The sequence below is a fragment of the Lepidochelys kempii genome, chromosome 3 (genome assembly GCF_965140285.1).
Source record: "Lepidochelys kempii isolate rLepKem1 chromosome 3, rLepKem1.hap1, whole genome shotgun sequence".
Classification (NCBI taxonomy): Eukaryota; Metazoa; Chordata; order Testudines; family Cheloniidae; genus Lepidochelys; species Lepidochelys kempii.
The window spans coordinates 2,324,938-2,338,905 of NC_136382.1; the positions used below are offsets into that span (position 1 = coordinate 2,324,938).

The 13,968-nt window shown below is 45.4% G+C and overlaps 1 protein-coding gene across 21 annotated transcripts in view; it reads right to left on the reverse strand.

Moving 5' to 3' along the window:
* Nucleotides 1–13,968, reverse strand: part of DTNB (dystrobrevin beta) — a 388,582-nt gene that overhangs the window by 177,167 nt on the left and 197,447 nt on the right. For 19 of the 21 annotated variants that reach the window (XR_012157855.2, XR_013635525.1, XR_012157851.2 and 16 more), the window contains one exon: nt 5,205–5,282. Coding sequence is in view for 4 of the 21 variants with exons in the window: in XM_073335462.2 (XP_073191563.1) it covers nt 5,205–5,282 (78 nt within the window). In the remaining 17 variants the exon portion in view is untranslated. Of the gene's footprint in view, nt 1–5,204; nt 5,283–9,488; nt 9,511–13,968 lie in introns of those variants that run through there. The other 2 variants (XM_073335468.2, XM_073335467.2) reach the window with 2 other exon arrangements.

Here is a 13,968-nt window from a genome sequence, read left to right on the forward strand (position 1 = left end):
CACCCTCCTGCCCCAAACAATAGCGAGAAGCAGGGCACAGCCACAACCTCTGAGAACATAAGAGCCTCTACACCCCAACCTGCCTCCCGCAGCATATTCAAATAATGAAAATATTCAGTGGTGTGAAATTCAACAGTTTATTGAGAAAGTGGTTACAAGAAAAAAAATGTGGTTAGTATTCTCCATTTCCATGAGGTAGATATGGGTATTGCATGTTGCAAAGATACTAAGATTACAGCTTCCTGCTGAGGTATATATGCCTTATAACAGGCATTTGTATAGGAATATATGTTTACCCTAGGGATAGCACACTGTACAACTCTTAATGGCTTCTGATCAGTTTACACAGAAAAAGACCAAGTTAAGGCTTTGAACAGTCACTGCAGAACCCCACCTATTTTTCTCTGCAATTTCAGCAGGTCTGCAGGGGACATAAAGCAGAATCTTAGACTGAGAAATTGCTTGATTTTGATCTGAACATTATGTGGGATAGCTGTGCAGTCATTTGCTCCCCGAGATAGCTTACAATTCCCATGAAGAACTTCTGGCAGAGAGGGAGGGAGGGACCATCTTGATGAGTAACTTCACACCTTGTTTCTCTGGTCTGCCCTTTGCCTTTCTGATTAAGGCCATTCTCTGCCTCCTGGTCACCCACCTCAGTGTAACATTATCAACACAGAGGGGGGGAGGGATAGCTCAGTAGTTTGAGCACTGGCCTGTGAGGGTTGTGAGTTCAATCCTTGAGGGGGCCATTTAGGGATCTGGGGCAAAAATTGGGGATTGGTCCTGTTTTGAGCAGGGGGTTGGACTAGATGACCTCCTGAGGTCCCTTCCAACCCTGATATTCTATGATTCTATGATTACAATCCATCTTGCCCCAGATACCCTCCGGTAACCCTTCTGAGACCATATAACCATCTCCAAGGCACAGCTTAAACCGCAAAGCCAAACCGGGACCATAATCCCCAAAACCTCACAGCCTTCAATGCACATCTACAAACCCCAAAATCCAAAGCTAGATTCCCTGCACACACTCCTTACCACCTCTGAGGTTCTCCCAAACCTGGGAAGAATCTCAGGGAGCGGAAACATGAAATACATGTTAAAAATGCTATCACTGCCTCTCTGGACTATGAAGAATAACCCCTTGTTTTTTCTTCCTACTCCTGCAGCCATAGTGCCTGTAGTGGCCAGATCCTCAAAGACAGGGCCTTTATCAAGGTCTGAGCAGCTTGCTAAGCTGAGGGAGAAGAACTGGAAAATCAGGGAAGAAATGTTTGCAGACCTCACTGCAGACTTCCCCCAAAACTTGAAAACAATAGCAAGCTGGAGATTGGATCTGAGAGACACCAGAGAAAGTGTTGCAGTGGCCAGAGACAGCGTGGCCATGGCAAACGTCACCATAGAGAAAGACAGGGAGATGCAGTAGCAACTCCTGGAGGTCACATAGACTCAGAATGCTCCGTTGCAGCACACAGACATTCCAGTGCCCTCAACCAGGACCCAGCCATGTTCTGCAACCCCTGAACAATACCGAATACTGAGAACATCAGCATATGTTCCCCCAATGAAACCTTACAGTTGTGCTCCCAGTTACCATTCCTCTCCCCAGCTGAAGCTCAGGGCAACAAAAACAATTGTCCCGAGAGCCCAGCTCTTTCATGCCATGTAACACATCTGGTACTTTGAGGCTTGACATCAGAAGGCAGAAGAACAAGAAGAGACAGAGGCAAGACGTATATTCACCTGTGAATTGGAGCCTGCCTTCCACTGCACTGTGTCACTTTAAAGCAGTGTTTCATTATTAAACACTGCTTTAAATATTTCATTATTAATCATAATTAAAGATTTTATTTTTGGTTGTTACATAAATTGTTTTTAATAATAAAAATCATTAAAATTAATTCAAAAAGACTTGGCAATGCATGTGTGACAAAGTAGGAATTTTCTGTAAAGTTTTTATGATTCCTCTGTGAGCCTTAGTTTCCCTCTGCACTTTGCATTGCTAACTGGGCACAAAATGGATTGCATTGCTAAGTGGGTGCAAAAGGTTAAAAAGCTGTTCTTGGGGAAGAGCGGGAAACATAAGGTATTGTCTTACATTATTGATTGGGATGGAATGAAAGGGTCATTAAGCACTGACTGAAACTGACCCATATTGATGGAGGGTCTGCAAAGACAATGGGAGATGTAAGGACTGAACAACGGACACTTATACATGGGAAACTCCAGCAGGCAGGACACGTGAACTCAGCATGAAAGATGTCATGTGGCTGGCATAAAAGTTGGCTTTTGGGAGAGAGACAGCAGTTCTCACTTGAGATTGCCAAAGAGAGAGGGAGAGAGAGCCAAAAATGGATTCCAGCGTAGCTGTGAGGAGAGCTTGCTTGGCCAGAATGAACTACACCTTAACATTGATTTCTCTGCGACTTCCAGAGCTGTGTTCCAGTTGATTGATAAATCCTGCTCTGTTTTGAAAAGGCTGCCTGGTAACACTGAATATCCTTGTGGAGGTACATTGGTCCCTGGACTGCCTGGGCAGAGCTCACCGTGCAAAGCAGGATTACTGGAGCCCAGGGGCTCAGTCTCAGAGGCATTGAGGCTGGGTCCTACCCTAAAGAAAGAGTTGGGCCCCTTGGGGGTCTGGCATACTGAAGTGGTTCCTCCAGGGCACTGTTTAAAAGCTGGGGCATGCTGTGGATCTGTGGCAGCATGGTACACAGAAAAAACCTAAATTTTGCATGTCATAGATTTTTCTAAAAGTATAAAAGCACAGACATGATAAAATAAGGAGTGTCATAATGTGCCACTTCCACCACCCATAAAAGACTCCAACGCTCACAATCCACTCTCCCCACTACTCTCTGGGATAATAGCTGGATGTACAGCTGAACCTTTTCAGGCCTGAGACTCAAAGTAAGAGCAATATACATCCCTGACAGTATTGCCATGGCTGTTTCCATTTTCAACTGGCTGCTTAAACCGCTGAGCAAGTCCCCGTCACTCAGCCTCCCATCGACTGTTAAGGCTCTCCCCTTTACTCTCACAGCCATTTTGCAAAATACATGTAGCTATAATCCTAGGCAAATTAGCCCATAAAGAGAGCCACCTTCTTTTCAGATTGCCGAATACACACTCCACTGTTATTCTGCAACTACCGAGGCACTAGTTAAACAGTTCCTTTCTTCTGTCCAAGTGGTCTGTGAATTGCTTCATTAGCCAGGGAAGCAGAGAATAAACTGGGTCTCCCAGGATAACCAGAGCATTCTCCACACCATTAATGTTCATAGTGATCTGGGGGGAAAAGTCTCCTTTATTCTTTAAAGTAAACAGAGCAGCATTCTGAAAGATACTAGCATTGTGGACCTTTCCAGACCACCCTGCATTTATGTTTGTGAACATGTCATGGTGGTCAACCAGGCCTAGGAGCAACCATGTAGAAATACTCCTTTCTGTTCATAAACTCTGAGCCCTGATGTGGGGGCCAAATGAGAGGGTCCCATCAATTACCCCAACCCAGTTTGGGAACCCCATGTATGCAATGCCATCAAAAATCTCCTGAGCATCACCAAGCTTTAAAACCCAGTACAACGATACCTTATGCATGACATCACACACTTGCCTCACAATGGACCCACCAGCCGGTCTCCCTATGCCAAATTGGCTGGCTACAGACTGGTAGCATTTGGGGGTGGTTGGCTTCTAGATGGCAATGGTGACACGCTTCTCAATGGGTATGGGGCACTGCATGCTGGGATGCTGTTGCTGCGGCTCCAGGGCTAGTTCAGCACTGATCTCGAAAAGGTTGTCTTCACCATTGTGATGGGGTTCACTCACCACTGTGGCACCTCCTGCTGGCTGTCCTGGGGATTAGCTCTGTTCACCAGTGCGCCCTCTTCTGGTGATGTCCAGCTGCCGTCACTTCTGCTTCAGGACCCACATCACTCCAACAACTGCAGCGTCCTCTGCAGGACACAGCCATTCGGCTGTGCCATACTCTGTGCTCCCCCACTTCCAGTATCGCAGTCCACTGTCCAGCCACTTCCCTCAGTGGCTACTTCAGCCAATTGGCCACTTCCTCAGTGGCAAGGCGGGGGATGGGAGGGGAGAAACCCAGGCCCATCTACTACTCTGGCCCAGGGACTCTGTAGATGGCTGCCACTTGCTGCGTCCCCTCCAACTCCTCAGTAGATCTCCCTGAGACATTTCCCCGTGGCCTCAGCACCCTCTTTGTCCTTGCTTCAAGGCCTCAGCCTGCAGATCCCTGCAGCCCATCAGGAGCTGCCTTTAAGTCCCCCAGTCTCTGCCTGTAGCACTGTTCTGTCCAGGGTGCTTGCTGCCTTCAGCCTACAAGGTAGCCAGTCCTCCTCCCTCAAAGTCCAGGGAGTGACTGAAGTGGCTCTGCTCTGCAGTCCTTCTTTTAGGGGCCAACCTGGCCCTTCTCTAATTGGCTGCCTTTGGTGCAGCCTCCCTAGGGCTCTAATAACCCTTTATAGGCCAGTATGGGGCAGATGCCCCATCATCACATCCCCAAAATTCTGTCACCAAATTCTGCTGATCATTCCAGGTCTGCAGAAAGATCTTCTCTCATCCACTGGTGCTGATTTCCCAAGCCCAAGAACCGTGCTGTGAACTGCTCCAAGAAGAGTTTGTGAAGCAGCAGTTGCGCGGTGTCATCCTCGTCTTCCTAGTCCTCTTCCTCTGCTGCGGCTGGAGGAGCCGCTGCTATAGCCCCATCATCTCCTGGGTAGTGCACAGCTGCCCTGTGTGCACACTATTAGTACAGCTTCCATATTGCGCCCTAACCCCTGTGCGTCACACCATATGAACTAAACACCCCATGTAGATCAGGCCTCGGGAATCTCAAAAGAAACTATGCAACTGGTTTCTACTTTGTGTGAAGAACTGGCATTAACAAAGGCAACAAAACAGCAAGACCGGTCTTCCTGAATGGCTTTGGAGGAAATACCCCCTATAAAACTTTAGCATTTCTGTAGTAAAAATTACTCAATACAAGAAAATAGCTCTTTAAAGAGATCAAAAAGCAGCAGCGGCAATCAAGCCTTGTTTTATGAACCTCAGACACACTCGGTGCAGCTGCAGTAGCATTTGAAACAAGTCAGAACACTAACAGTGACACATAATTCATTCTATTTCTACCTCTTGTAAAGATGTAAACAGTAAATTTAGTGAGGTATAGATACCTTTTCGTCGGAGTGGGTGCTCCGGAGGACATATGGGTAACCATGGTGTCATTCATGTTTGTCAGAGGTCGAGGAGGACTAAAATAGAAATAACGTATTCCATGTTAATGATTAAAAACCAGCAGTAAATACAGATAAAGGTGAAAACAAAACTATTATTCTATGTAACATTAGGTCAAAGGTACCAACTAATTCAAATACCTAAGTAACAGGAGTACCTACGTAGGCAGGGGTGTTGTGTTCAGATTGCCTTAAAGAGCTCCTGTGTCAGGTTAAAATGCGGGTAAAAAACGGTTATTTAAATGCACAGTGACTGTTGTTCTTCAATATGCTGTGCACATATACATTCCACAGCAGGTGTCTGTGCACCCCATGCACTTGAGTCAGATTTCTGCCTGCAGTACAACCAGGAAGCACATGTGCTCCTGCTCTTCTCATGCTCTCAGGCAAGGGCATAAAAGAGGTGTGGTCACCACTTCCCTCATTGTTCCTTCGCACTGACATATGTACTGTTCAATGTAGCAGGAAAGCTGGGAGGGTTGTAGAATGTGTGTATGTGCAATGTAAAATGTATGTTGAAGAACCACAGTTACTGTATGGGTAAGTAACTTTTTTTTTTAAACTCTCAGTGATTGTGCCAGCAGGTGACTCCTCAGCAGTTCCCTTGTAGGTGGAGGGACTTTGAATCATCTGAACAGAGACTGTAACACCAACTTGCCAAAGTTGCATCATTACGAGAGGCCTGACTGATGGTATAGTAAGCAGAACAAGTATGTACAGGTGACCATGTCACTTCCTTGCAGATATCAGCTACTGGAGCATTGCTCCAAGAACATGAAGTATTTCTTCAGCTTTAGAAGAATGGAGCTTTGGGGGGAAAAACACTGGAAAATGAATAGTTTGCTTCAGACAATGGTTATGCTTTAGGCATAAACTTAGGGTGTGGTCTAAGGGAAACCTTGCTTTTATAGAAAACCACAAAAGGAGGACCGTTCAGAAGGACTTGAAGTTCTGAAACCATCCTAGAAGAAGCAATCACCACCAGAAAAGCCATCTTCATAGACAATAACAATAGTGAGGTTATAGCCATAAGCTCAAAGAGAGGTCCTATGAGTTTGGAGAGGGCTAGATTGAGATCCCATACAGGTACAGGATCAGAAACAGGAGGGTAAACGTTGACTAGACCTTTCAAGAATTGGAAACAAGAGGGTGAGAGAAAATGGAAAACCCATCACTGGTGAATGTAGCACAGAAATGGAAACCCCGTGAACTCTCACGGAACTAATCAAAAAATCTGATGATTTCAGGGGAAACAAGTAGTCCAGCACATCTGCAACTGCCATAAGATGGGGTGATATGTGTTGAGATTGCACCCAGATCAAAAATCTCTTCCAGTTTGTGGAGTATGTTGCTCTTAGTCTAGTGCTATTAGTCTTCTGCTATTCACCAACATGTCTGAACCCCACAGGAGCACAATTTCTCATGGGAATTCAACCAGAAATGATCTATGCTGTAAGGTGGAGACACTGGAGGTTGGGATGTAGAATCTTGCTTTGGTTCTTAGATAGAAGATACTCGACTAGTGGTAAAGTTACCGGTGACCAGACAGAAAGCTGATGTAGGTCCATGAACCAATAGTTTCTTGGCCACATTGATGCAACAAGGATTAATATTGGTTGTTCTCTTTTCAGCTTCTTGAGTACCTTCAGAATCAGAGGAACTCAGCCAGACATAGGAGATGAATGGACCATGGAAAAAGAAAGGCATCTGTGATGGAACCCAGACTGTGGCCTGCCCTGGAGCAAAATATTATGCACTTGTTATTCAGGTTGGTTGCAAACAAGCCTATTGCTTGGTACCCCCCAGTGGTGGAAGATCTGAAGCAAAATATCCTTCCTGACTGACCATTCATGAAAGCCTTCAGGGAAACATTGAGACAAATGCACAAATTCCAGTTGAGGCTATTTTGCACCTCCCTGCTTGTTTAGATAGAACAAGACAGTGGTGTTGTATGTAAGAACTTGTACCACCTGTTTCCCGACCCTAGACAAACATTTTGCAGACCCAAAGAATAGCTTGGAGCTCTAACACCTTTATGTGGAGGTGAAACTTCCTGAGGTGACCAAAGAGGTTATGTCTGTAGTTGACTGAGATGGGCTCCCCAAACTTTGGTAGACAACTTTCCAGAATCATAGCTGGTTCTGGAGACAAAAATGGCACTTCTTTGGGCACACTGTTCGGGGTTCTAGCACCAGCTGAGAGACTGAAACACTGAGGCAGGTACACAAAGCTGCATGTCCAAGGGGTGCCTGAAAGGATGATATACCAAATGGAGCCATTCCTGTAGACAGTGAAGGTGAAGTCTGGCATGCAGAGTTATGTACGTGCATGAGGTCACATGGTCTGGAGCTGAAGGCAGGCATGTCATTGAGTTGGACTTGAGACTTTCTGAGAGATTGAAACCTTCCCTGAAAGGAGAGCCATAGTGGTCATGCTGTCGAGTTCTGCTCCTATGAGTTGTGTTGGTTGTAACTCTGATTTGTCTGAATTTAGTTTCAGATCCAGATGGGAGAATAGCTGTTTGATGACTAGGATACTGTTTTGGTCCTGGTCACTTGATGCTCCATGAACTAGCGGATCATTTGGGTAAGGAAAATTTGAATGCTCAAATGGCAGAGGTGGGATGCTACTGCTGCTATGTATTAGGCAAAGACCCTTGGGGCAGATGACAGTCTGAAGAGAAGCACTGTGTACTAGTAATAGTTAGAACCTGCTATGAATCGAACTTCCTATGGCAAGGATGTATCACCACATGGAAGTATGCGTCTTGTAAACTGACGGTACCATACAAATTTCCCATCTCCAGGGAAGGGATAATAGAAGCAAGCAGACCATCCTGCAATTGCTTTCTTAGATCTAGAATGGGGCAAGGCCACCAGATTTCTTGGGAGCAGGAAGTAATGGGAATAGAAGCCATTTCTTCTGTGTTAGTAAGGACCTTCTTTCCTCACTTCCAATTCTAGAGATCATAGTTCTTGAAGTAATAGTCTTGTGAGAAGTGTCCCTGAAAGGAACAAGGAAGGTGGGTTGGGAAAAGGGAGGAAGTTCATGGGGTAACATATCCCTCCTTTAATGTGCTGAGCACCCAGTTGTCTGATGTGATGCTTTCCCAAGCACAGTGAAAGAGGAACAGGTATCATCCAAATGGAGGAGGTATAGTTCGTGTGCTGTCCTTGACCAAGAAGTCAAAAAGATTGCTTGGAAGTTGCAGCTGTCTGGTGAGAAGGGACTCCTGCTGACGAAGATGGTTGGAGACATCAAGGAGGTCTTCACTTTCTCTTAGAAGCATACTGTGAGTGACCTCTGTGGGAAAGAGGGTGTGGAGTAAGATTATGGACTGAACTGTTTCCTCTTGTTAACCAAAGTATAAACTCCTATTGAATGAAGTATTGCACAAGAGTCCTTCAATGTGCGCACAGTGTCATCTGTTTTAGTAGAACACAGTGTAGAACCCTCAAAAGGTAAGATTTCTATGGTGTTCTGCAGCTCCCTTGGAATGCCAGAAGCCTGTAGTGAAGAATAATGCTGCGTAGAGATTACAGTGATCACACAATGCAAGGACATAGCAGCAGCATCTATTGCTGCCTTGAGGTATGAATGAGCTGTAAGATATCCCTCTGAAACCAAAACTAAAAACTGTTCTTCATATTCCTCTGGCAATTTGTCAGCAAATTTAGAAATGGCAGAGAAATTAGCAAAGTTATATTTTGACAAAAGAACCTGATAATTAGCAACTCTCATTTGAAGAGTGGCAGTGGAATAAACCGTTTAGCCGTATAAATCAGTCTCTTATATTTCTTATCTTTGGGAGTGGCCTTAATATGGGATTGATGGGACCTCTTGTTAAGCCACCAAAGAATCAGGAACTAGATGGGTAAAGAAACAGTCAAAATCTTATTGAGGGACTTGGTATCGTCTGTCCACTTGCTTGGCTGGAGTCTGCCAGAGAGTTTTCACTGACTCCAGTAAGGCTTCACTGACAGGAAGCACAACACTTCCTGGGGCAGGAGTCTGTAATATTTAGGAAAGTATCTGGATTCTCTTGCACAAGTTCCACCTGCACCCCTAAAGAACTGGTCACCACCTCATGAGGTCCTGAAAAAACTTTGAAGTCCTCTAGGAGGCGGAGGGGAGACAAGAATGGCATTCTTACTGTTAGTCCAGAGCAATCCCATTATTCCAAAACTTCTGGTTAAAAGAAACTTACTTGTGTTCCCCCAACAAAGGACACAGTTGTGGTCATCTGCTATAGAGCAGCAAGAAAAGGGAAGAAAGAAAAAAATTCCTGAATCAAATATCAAGGCTATCTAAGCAGAAGAATTCTATTCTCACAGGGAATTTTAACTATCCACGTATATACTGGGTAACCCGTGGGTATATATTGGGTAACATATCCAAACAAGTACACTCAAAAATATTTCTAACTTCTAGAACTAGAAGTCACTTAATGATTCAGAAAATACAGAGTCAAACCAGAGAAGCAGCCACCTTGAATTTCCTTCTTACTTATCAGAAGAAAATAATTTAGGAAATGAACTTGTAAGCTCTTCAGAGCAGGGACCATGCCCTTCTATGTATTTGTGCACCACCTAGCACTGTGAGGTCATAAGAATGATTTGCATTCTAAACAGATTTGCAGAGACAGCGATAAACATTTCACAGAATGAAGCAGTATATAGGTACTTTAGAGAGATTTCAGAAAGCCAATTTTTAGCAATCATAAAATCATAGAATTCTGGGGTTGGAAGGGACCTCAGGAGGTCATCTAGTCCAACCCGCTCCTCAAAGCAGGACCAATCCCCAACTAAATCATCCCAGCCAGGGCTTTGTCAAGCCTGACCTTAAAAACTTCTAAGGAAGGAGATTCCACCACCTCTCTAGGTAACGCATTCCAGTGTTTCACCACCCTCCTAGTGAAAAAGTTTTTCCTAATATCCAACCTAATCCTCCCCCACTGCATCTACCTCTCCTCCCAGTTTAGTGTCATCTGCAAACTTCCTGAGGGTGCAATCCACACCATCCTCCAGATCATTAATGAAGATATTGAAGAAAACCAGCCCGAGGACCAACCCTGGGGGCACTCCACTTGATACCGGCTGCCAACTAGACATGGAGCCATTGATCACTACGCGTCCAGCACTTCCCCCTATCGCCATGAGTTTTCAATAGCTCTGCAATCACATCCACCAACTCCTTTGGTCCCACGGGCTTGTGCTCATCCAGCTTCTCTAAATAGTCCTGAACCACTTCTGTCTTCACAGAGGGCTGGTCACCTCATCCCCATGCTGTGCTGTCCAGTGCAGCAGTCTGGGAGCTGACCTTGTTCGTGAGGACAGAAGCAAAAAAAAGCATTGAGTACATTAGCTTTTTCCACATCCTCTGACACTAGGTTGCCCCCCTCATTCAGTAAGGGGCCCACACTTTCCTTGACTTTCTTCTTGTTGCTAACATACCTGAAGAAACCCTTCTTGTTACTCTTAACATCTCTTGCTAGCTGCACCTCCAGATGTGATTTGGCCTTCCTGATTTCACTCCTGCATGCCTGAGCAATATTTTTATACTCTTCCCTGGTCATTTGTCCAATCTTCCACTTCTTGTAAGCTTCTTTTTTGTGTTTAAGATCAGCAACGATTTCACTGTTAAGCCAAGCTGGTCACCTGCCATATTTACTATTCTCTCTACACATTGGGATGGTTTGTCCCTGTAACCTCAATAAGGATTCTTTAAAATACAGCCAGATCTCCTGGACTCCTTTCCCTCGCATGTTATTTTCCCAGGGGATCCTGCCCATCAGTTCCCTGAGGTTGTCAAAGTCTGCTTTTCTGAAGTCCAGGGTCTGTATTCTGCTGCTCCCCTTTATTCCCTGTGTCAGGATCCTGAACTCGACCATCTCATGGTCACTGCCTCCCAGGTTCCCATCCACTTTTGCTTCCCCTACTAATTCTTCCCGGTTTGTGAGCAGCAGGTCAAGAAGAGCTCTGCCCCTAGTTGGTTCCTCCAGCACTTGCGCCAGAAAATTGTCCCCTACACTTTCCAAAAACTTCCTGGATTATCTGTGCACCGCTGTATTGCTCTCCCAGCAGATATCAGGGTGATTGAAGTCTCCCATAAGAACCAGAGCCTGCGATCTAGTAACTTCCGTTAGTTGCCAAAAGAAAGCCTCGTCCACCTCATCCCCCTGGTCCGGTGGTATATAGTAGACTCCCAGCACGACATCACCCTTGTTGCTCACACTTCTAAACTTAATCCAGAGACTCAGGTTTTTCTGCAGTTTCATACCGGAGCTCTGAGCAGTCATACTGCTCTCTTACATACAGTGCAACTCCCCCACCTTTTCTGCCCTGCCTGTCCTTCCTGAACAGCTTATATCCATCCATGACAGTACTCCAGTCATGTGAGTTATCCCACCAAGTCTCTGTTATTCCAATCACATCATAATTCCTTGACTTTGCCAGGACTTCCAGTTCTCCCTGCTTGTTTCCCAGGCTTCGTGCATTTGTGATAGGCACTTGAGATAACCCGCTGATCGCCCCTCTTTCTCAGTATGAGGCAGGAGCCCTCCCCTTTCACGCGCTCCTGCTCTTGCTTCCTCCCAGTATCCCACTTCCCCACTTACCTCAGGGCTTTGGTCTCCTTCCCCCGGTGAACCTAGTTTAAAGCCCTCCTCACTAGGTTAGCCAGCCTGCTTGCGAAGATGCTTTTCCCTCTCTTCGTTAGGTGGAGCCCGTCTCTGCCTAGCACTCCTCCTTCTTGGTACACCATCCCATGGTCAAAGAATCCAAAGCCTTCTCTCCGACACCACCTGCGTAGCCATTCTTTGACTTCCACGGTTCGACCATCTCTACCCAGGCCTTTTCCTCCCACGGGGAGGATGGACGAGAAGACCACTTGCGCCTCAAACTCCTTTATCCTTCTTCCCAGAGCCACGTAATCTGCAGTGATCCGCTCAAGGTCATTCTTGGCAGTATCATTGGACCACGTGGAGAAGCAGGAAGGTGGAACGATCCGAGGGCCTGACAAGTCTTGGCAGTCTCTCCGTCACATTGCGAATCTTAGCTCCTGGCAAGCAGCAGACTTCTCGGTTTTCCCGGTTGGGGCGGCAGATAAATGACTCAGTCCCCCTGAGGAGAGAGTCCCCGACCACCACCACCCGCCTCCTTCTCTTGGGAGCGGTGGTCGTGGAACCCCCAACCCTAGGACAGTGCATCTCATGCCTTCCAATCGGTGGAGTCTCCTTCTGCTCTCTTCCCTCAGAGGTATCATCTGGTCCACTCTCCCCATTAGTACCTGTGGAGAGAACATGAAAACGGTTACTTACCTGTATCAGCGTTGCTGGTACATGGACGTTCCTCTTTTTCCTTCTGGAGGTCACATGATGCCAAATTTTTTCACCGTCCTCCTGTCCCCGATGTGCAGCCTGCTCTGAATCTTCAGAACCTTGTGCCCATAGAAGCATATCGTGATGTCTGTCCAGGAAATCTTCAGTTTCTCTTATGCAACGCACGGTCGATACCTGTTGCTCCAGACCTTGAACCTTCTCTTCCAATATGGAGACCAGCTTGCACTTTGTACAGACATGGCTTATGGCTTTTCTCTGAACCCTCTTTAATTTATCATCCTCCTCCTTGAATTGTGGACACCAGAACTGGACGTAGGATTCCAGCAGTAGCCACCCCAGTGCCACATACAGAGGTAAAATAACCTCTTTACTCCTACTCAAGATTCCCCTGTTTATCCATCCAAGGATCATATTAGCCCTTATGGCCACAGCATTGCACTTGAATCTCACATTTAGCTGATTATCCATGACCAACTCCAAAACCTTTTAGGAGTCACTGCTTCCCAGAATATAGTCTCCTATCCTCTAAATATGGCCTAAATTCTTTGTTCCCAGATGTATACATTTAAATTGGGCATGATTAAAATACATCTTGTTTGCTTGCACCCAGTTTACCAAGCAATCCAGAATGCTCTGAATCAGTGACCTGTCCTCTTCATTATTTATCACTCCCACAATGTGCATGTCATCTTCAAACTTGATCAGTAATTGATGTTTTATTTTCTTCCAGGTCATTAGTAAAAATGTTACATAGTGTAGGGCCAAGAACCAATCCCTATGGGACCGTTTGATGATGATTCCCCATTTACAATTACACTTTGAGACTTAAAAAGAAAAGGAGTACTTGTGGCACCTTAGAGACTAACAAATTTATTAGAGTATAAGCTTTCGTGAGCTACAGCTCACTACATCGGATGTAGCTCACAAAAGCTTATGCTCTAATAAATTTGTTAGTCTCTAAGGTGCCACAAGTACTCCTTTTCTTTTTATGGATATAGACCAACCCGGCTGCTACTCTGAAACCTGTCATTTTGAGACCTGTCAGTTAGCCAGCTTTTAATCCATTTAATGTGTGCTCTGTTAATTTTATATCTTTCTAGTTTTTTTAATCAAAATGTCATTCCGTACCAATTCAAATGGCTTACAGAAGTCAAAGAATATTATATCTACACTATTACCTACATCAACCTACTTGTAAGGAGTCGTCAGTGGAGGGATGCAAGGAATGGGGTGATGTGGCCAAAGCAAAGAGCCAAGTAAATTATCTGTGGAGCAACATCTTGAATGCATACAATTGGGGCAATATCACATCTGTCAAGGCCAGAGAAGAGGATGCTGTAGTAGTTGAAATGTGAGATGATGAGG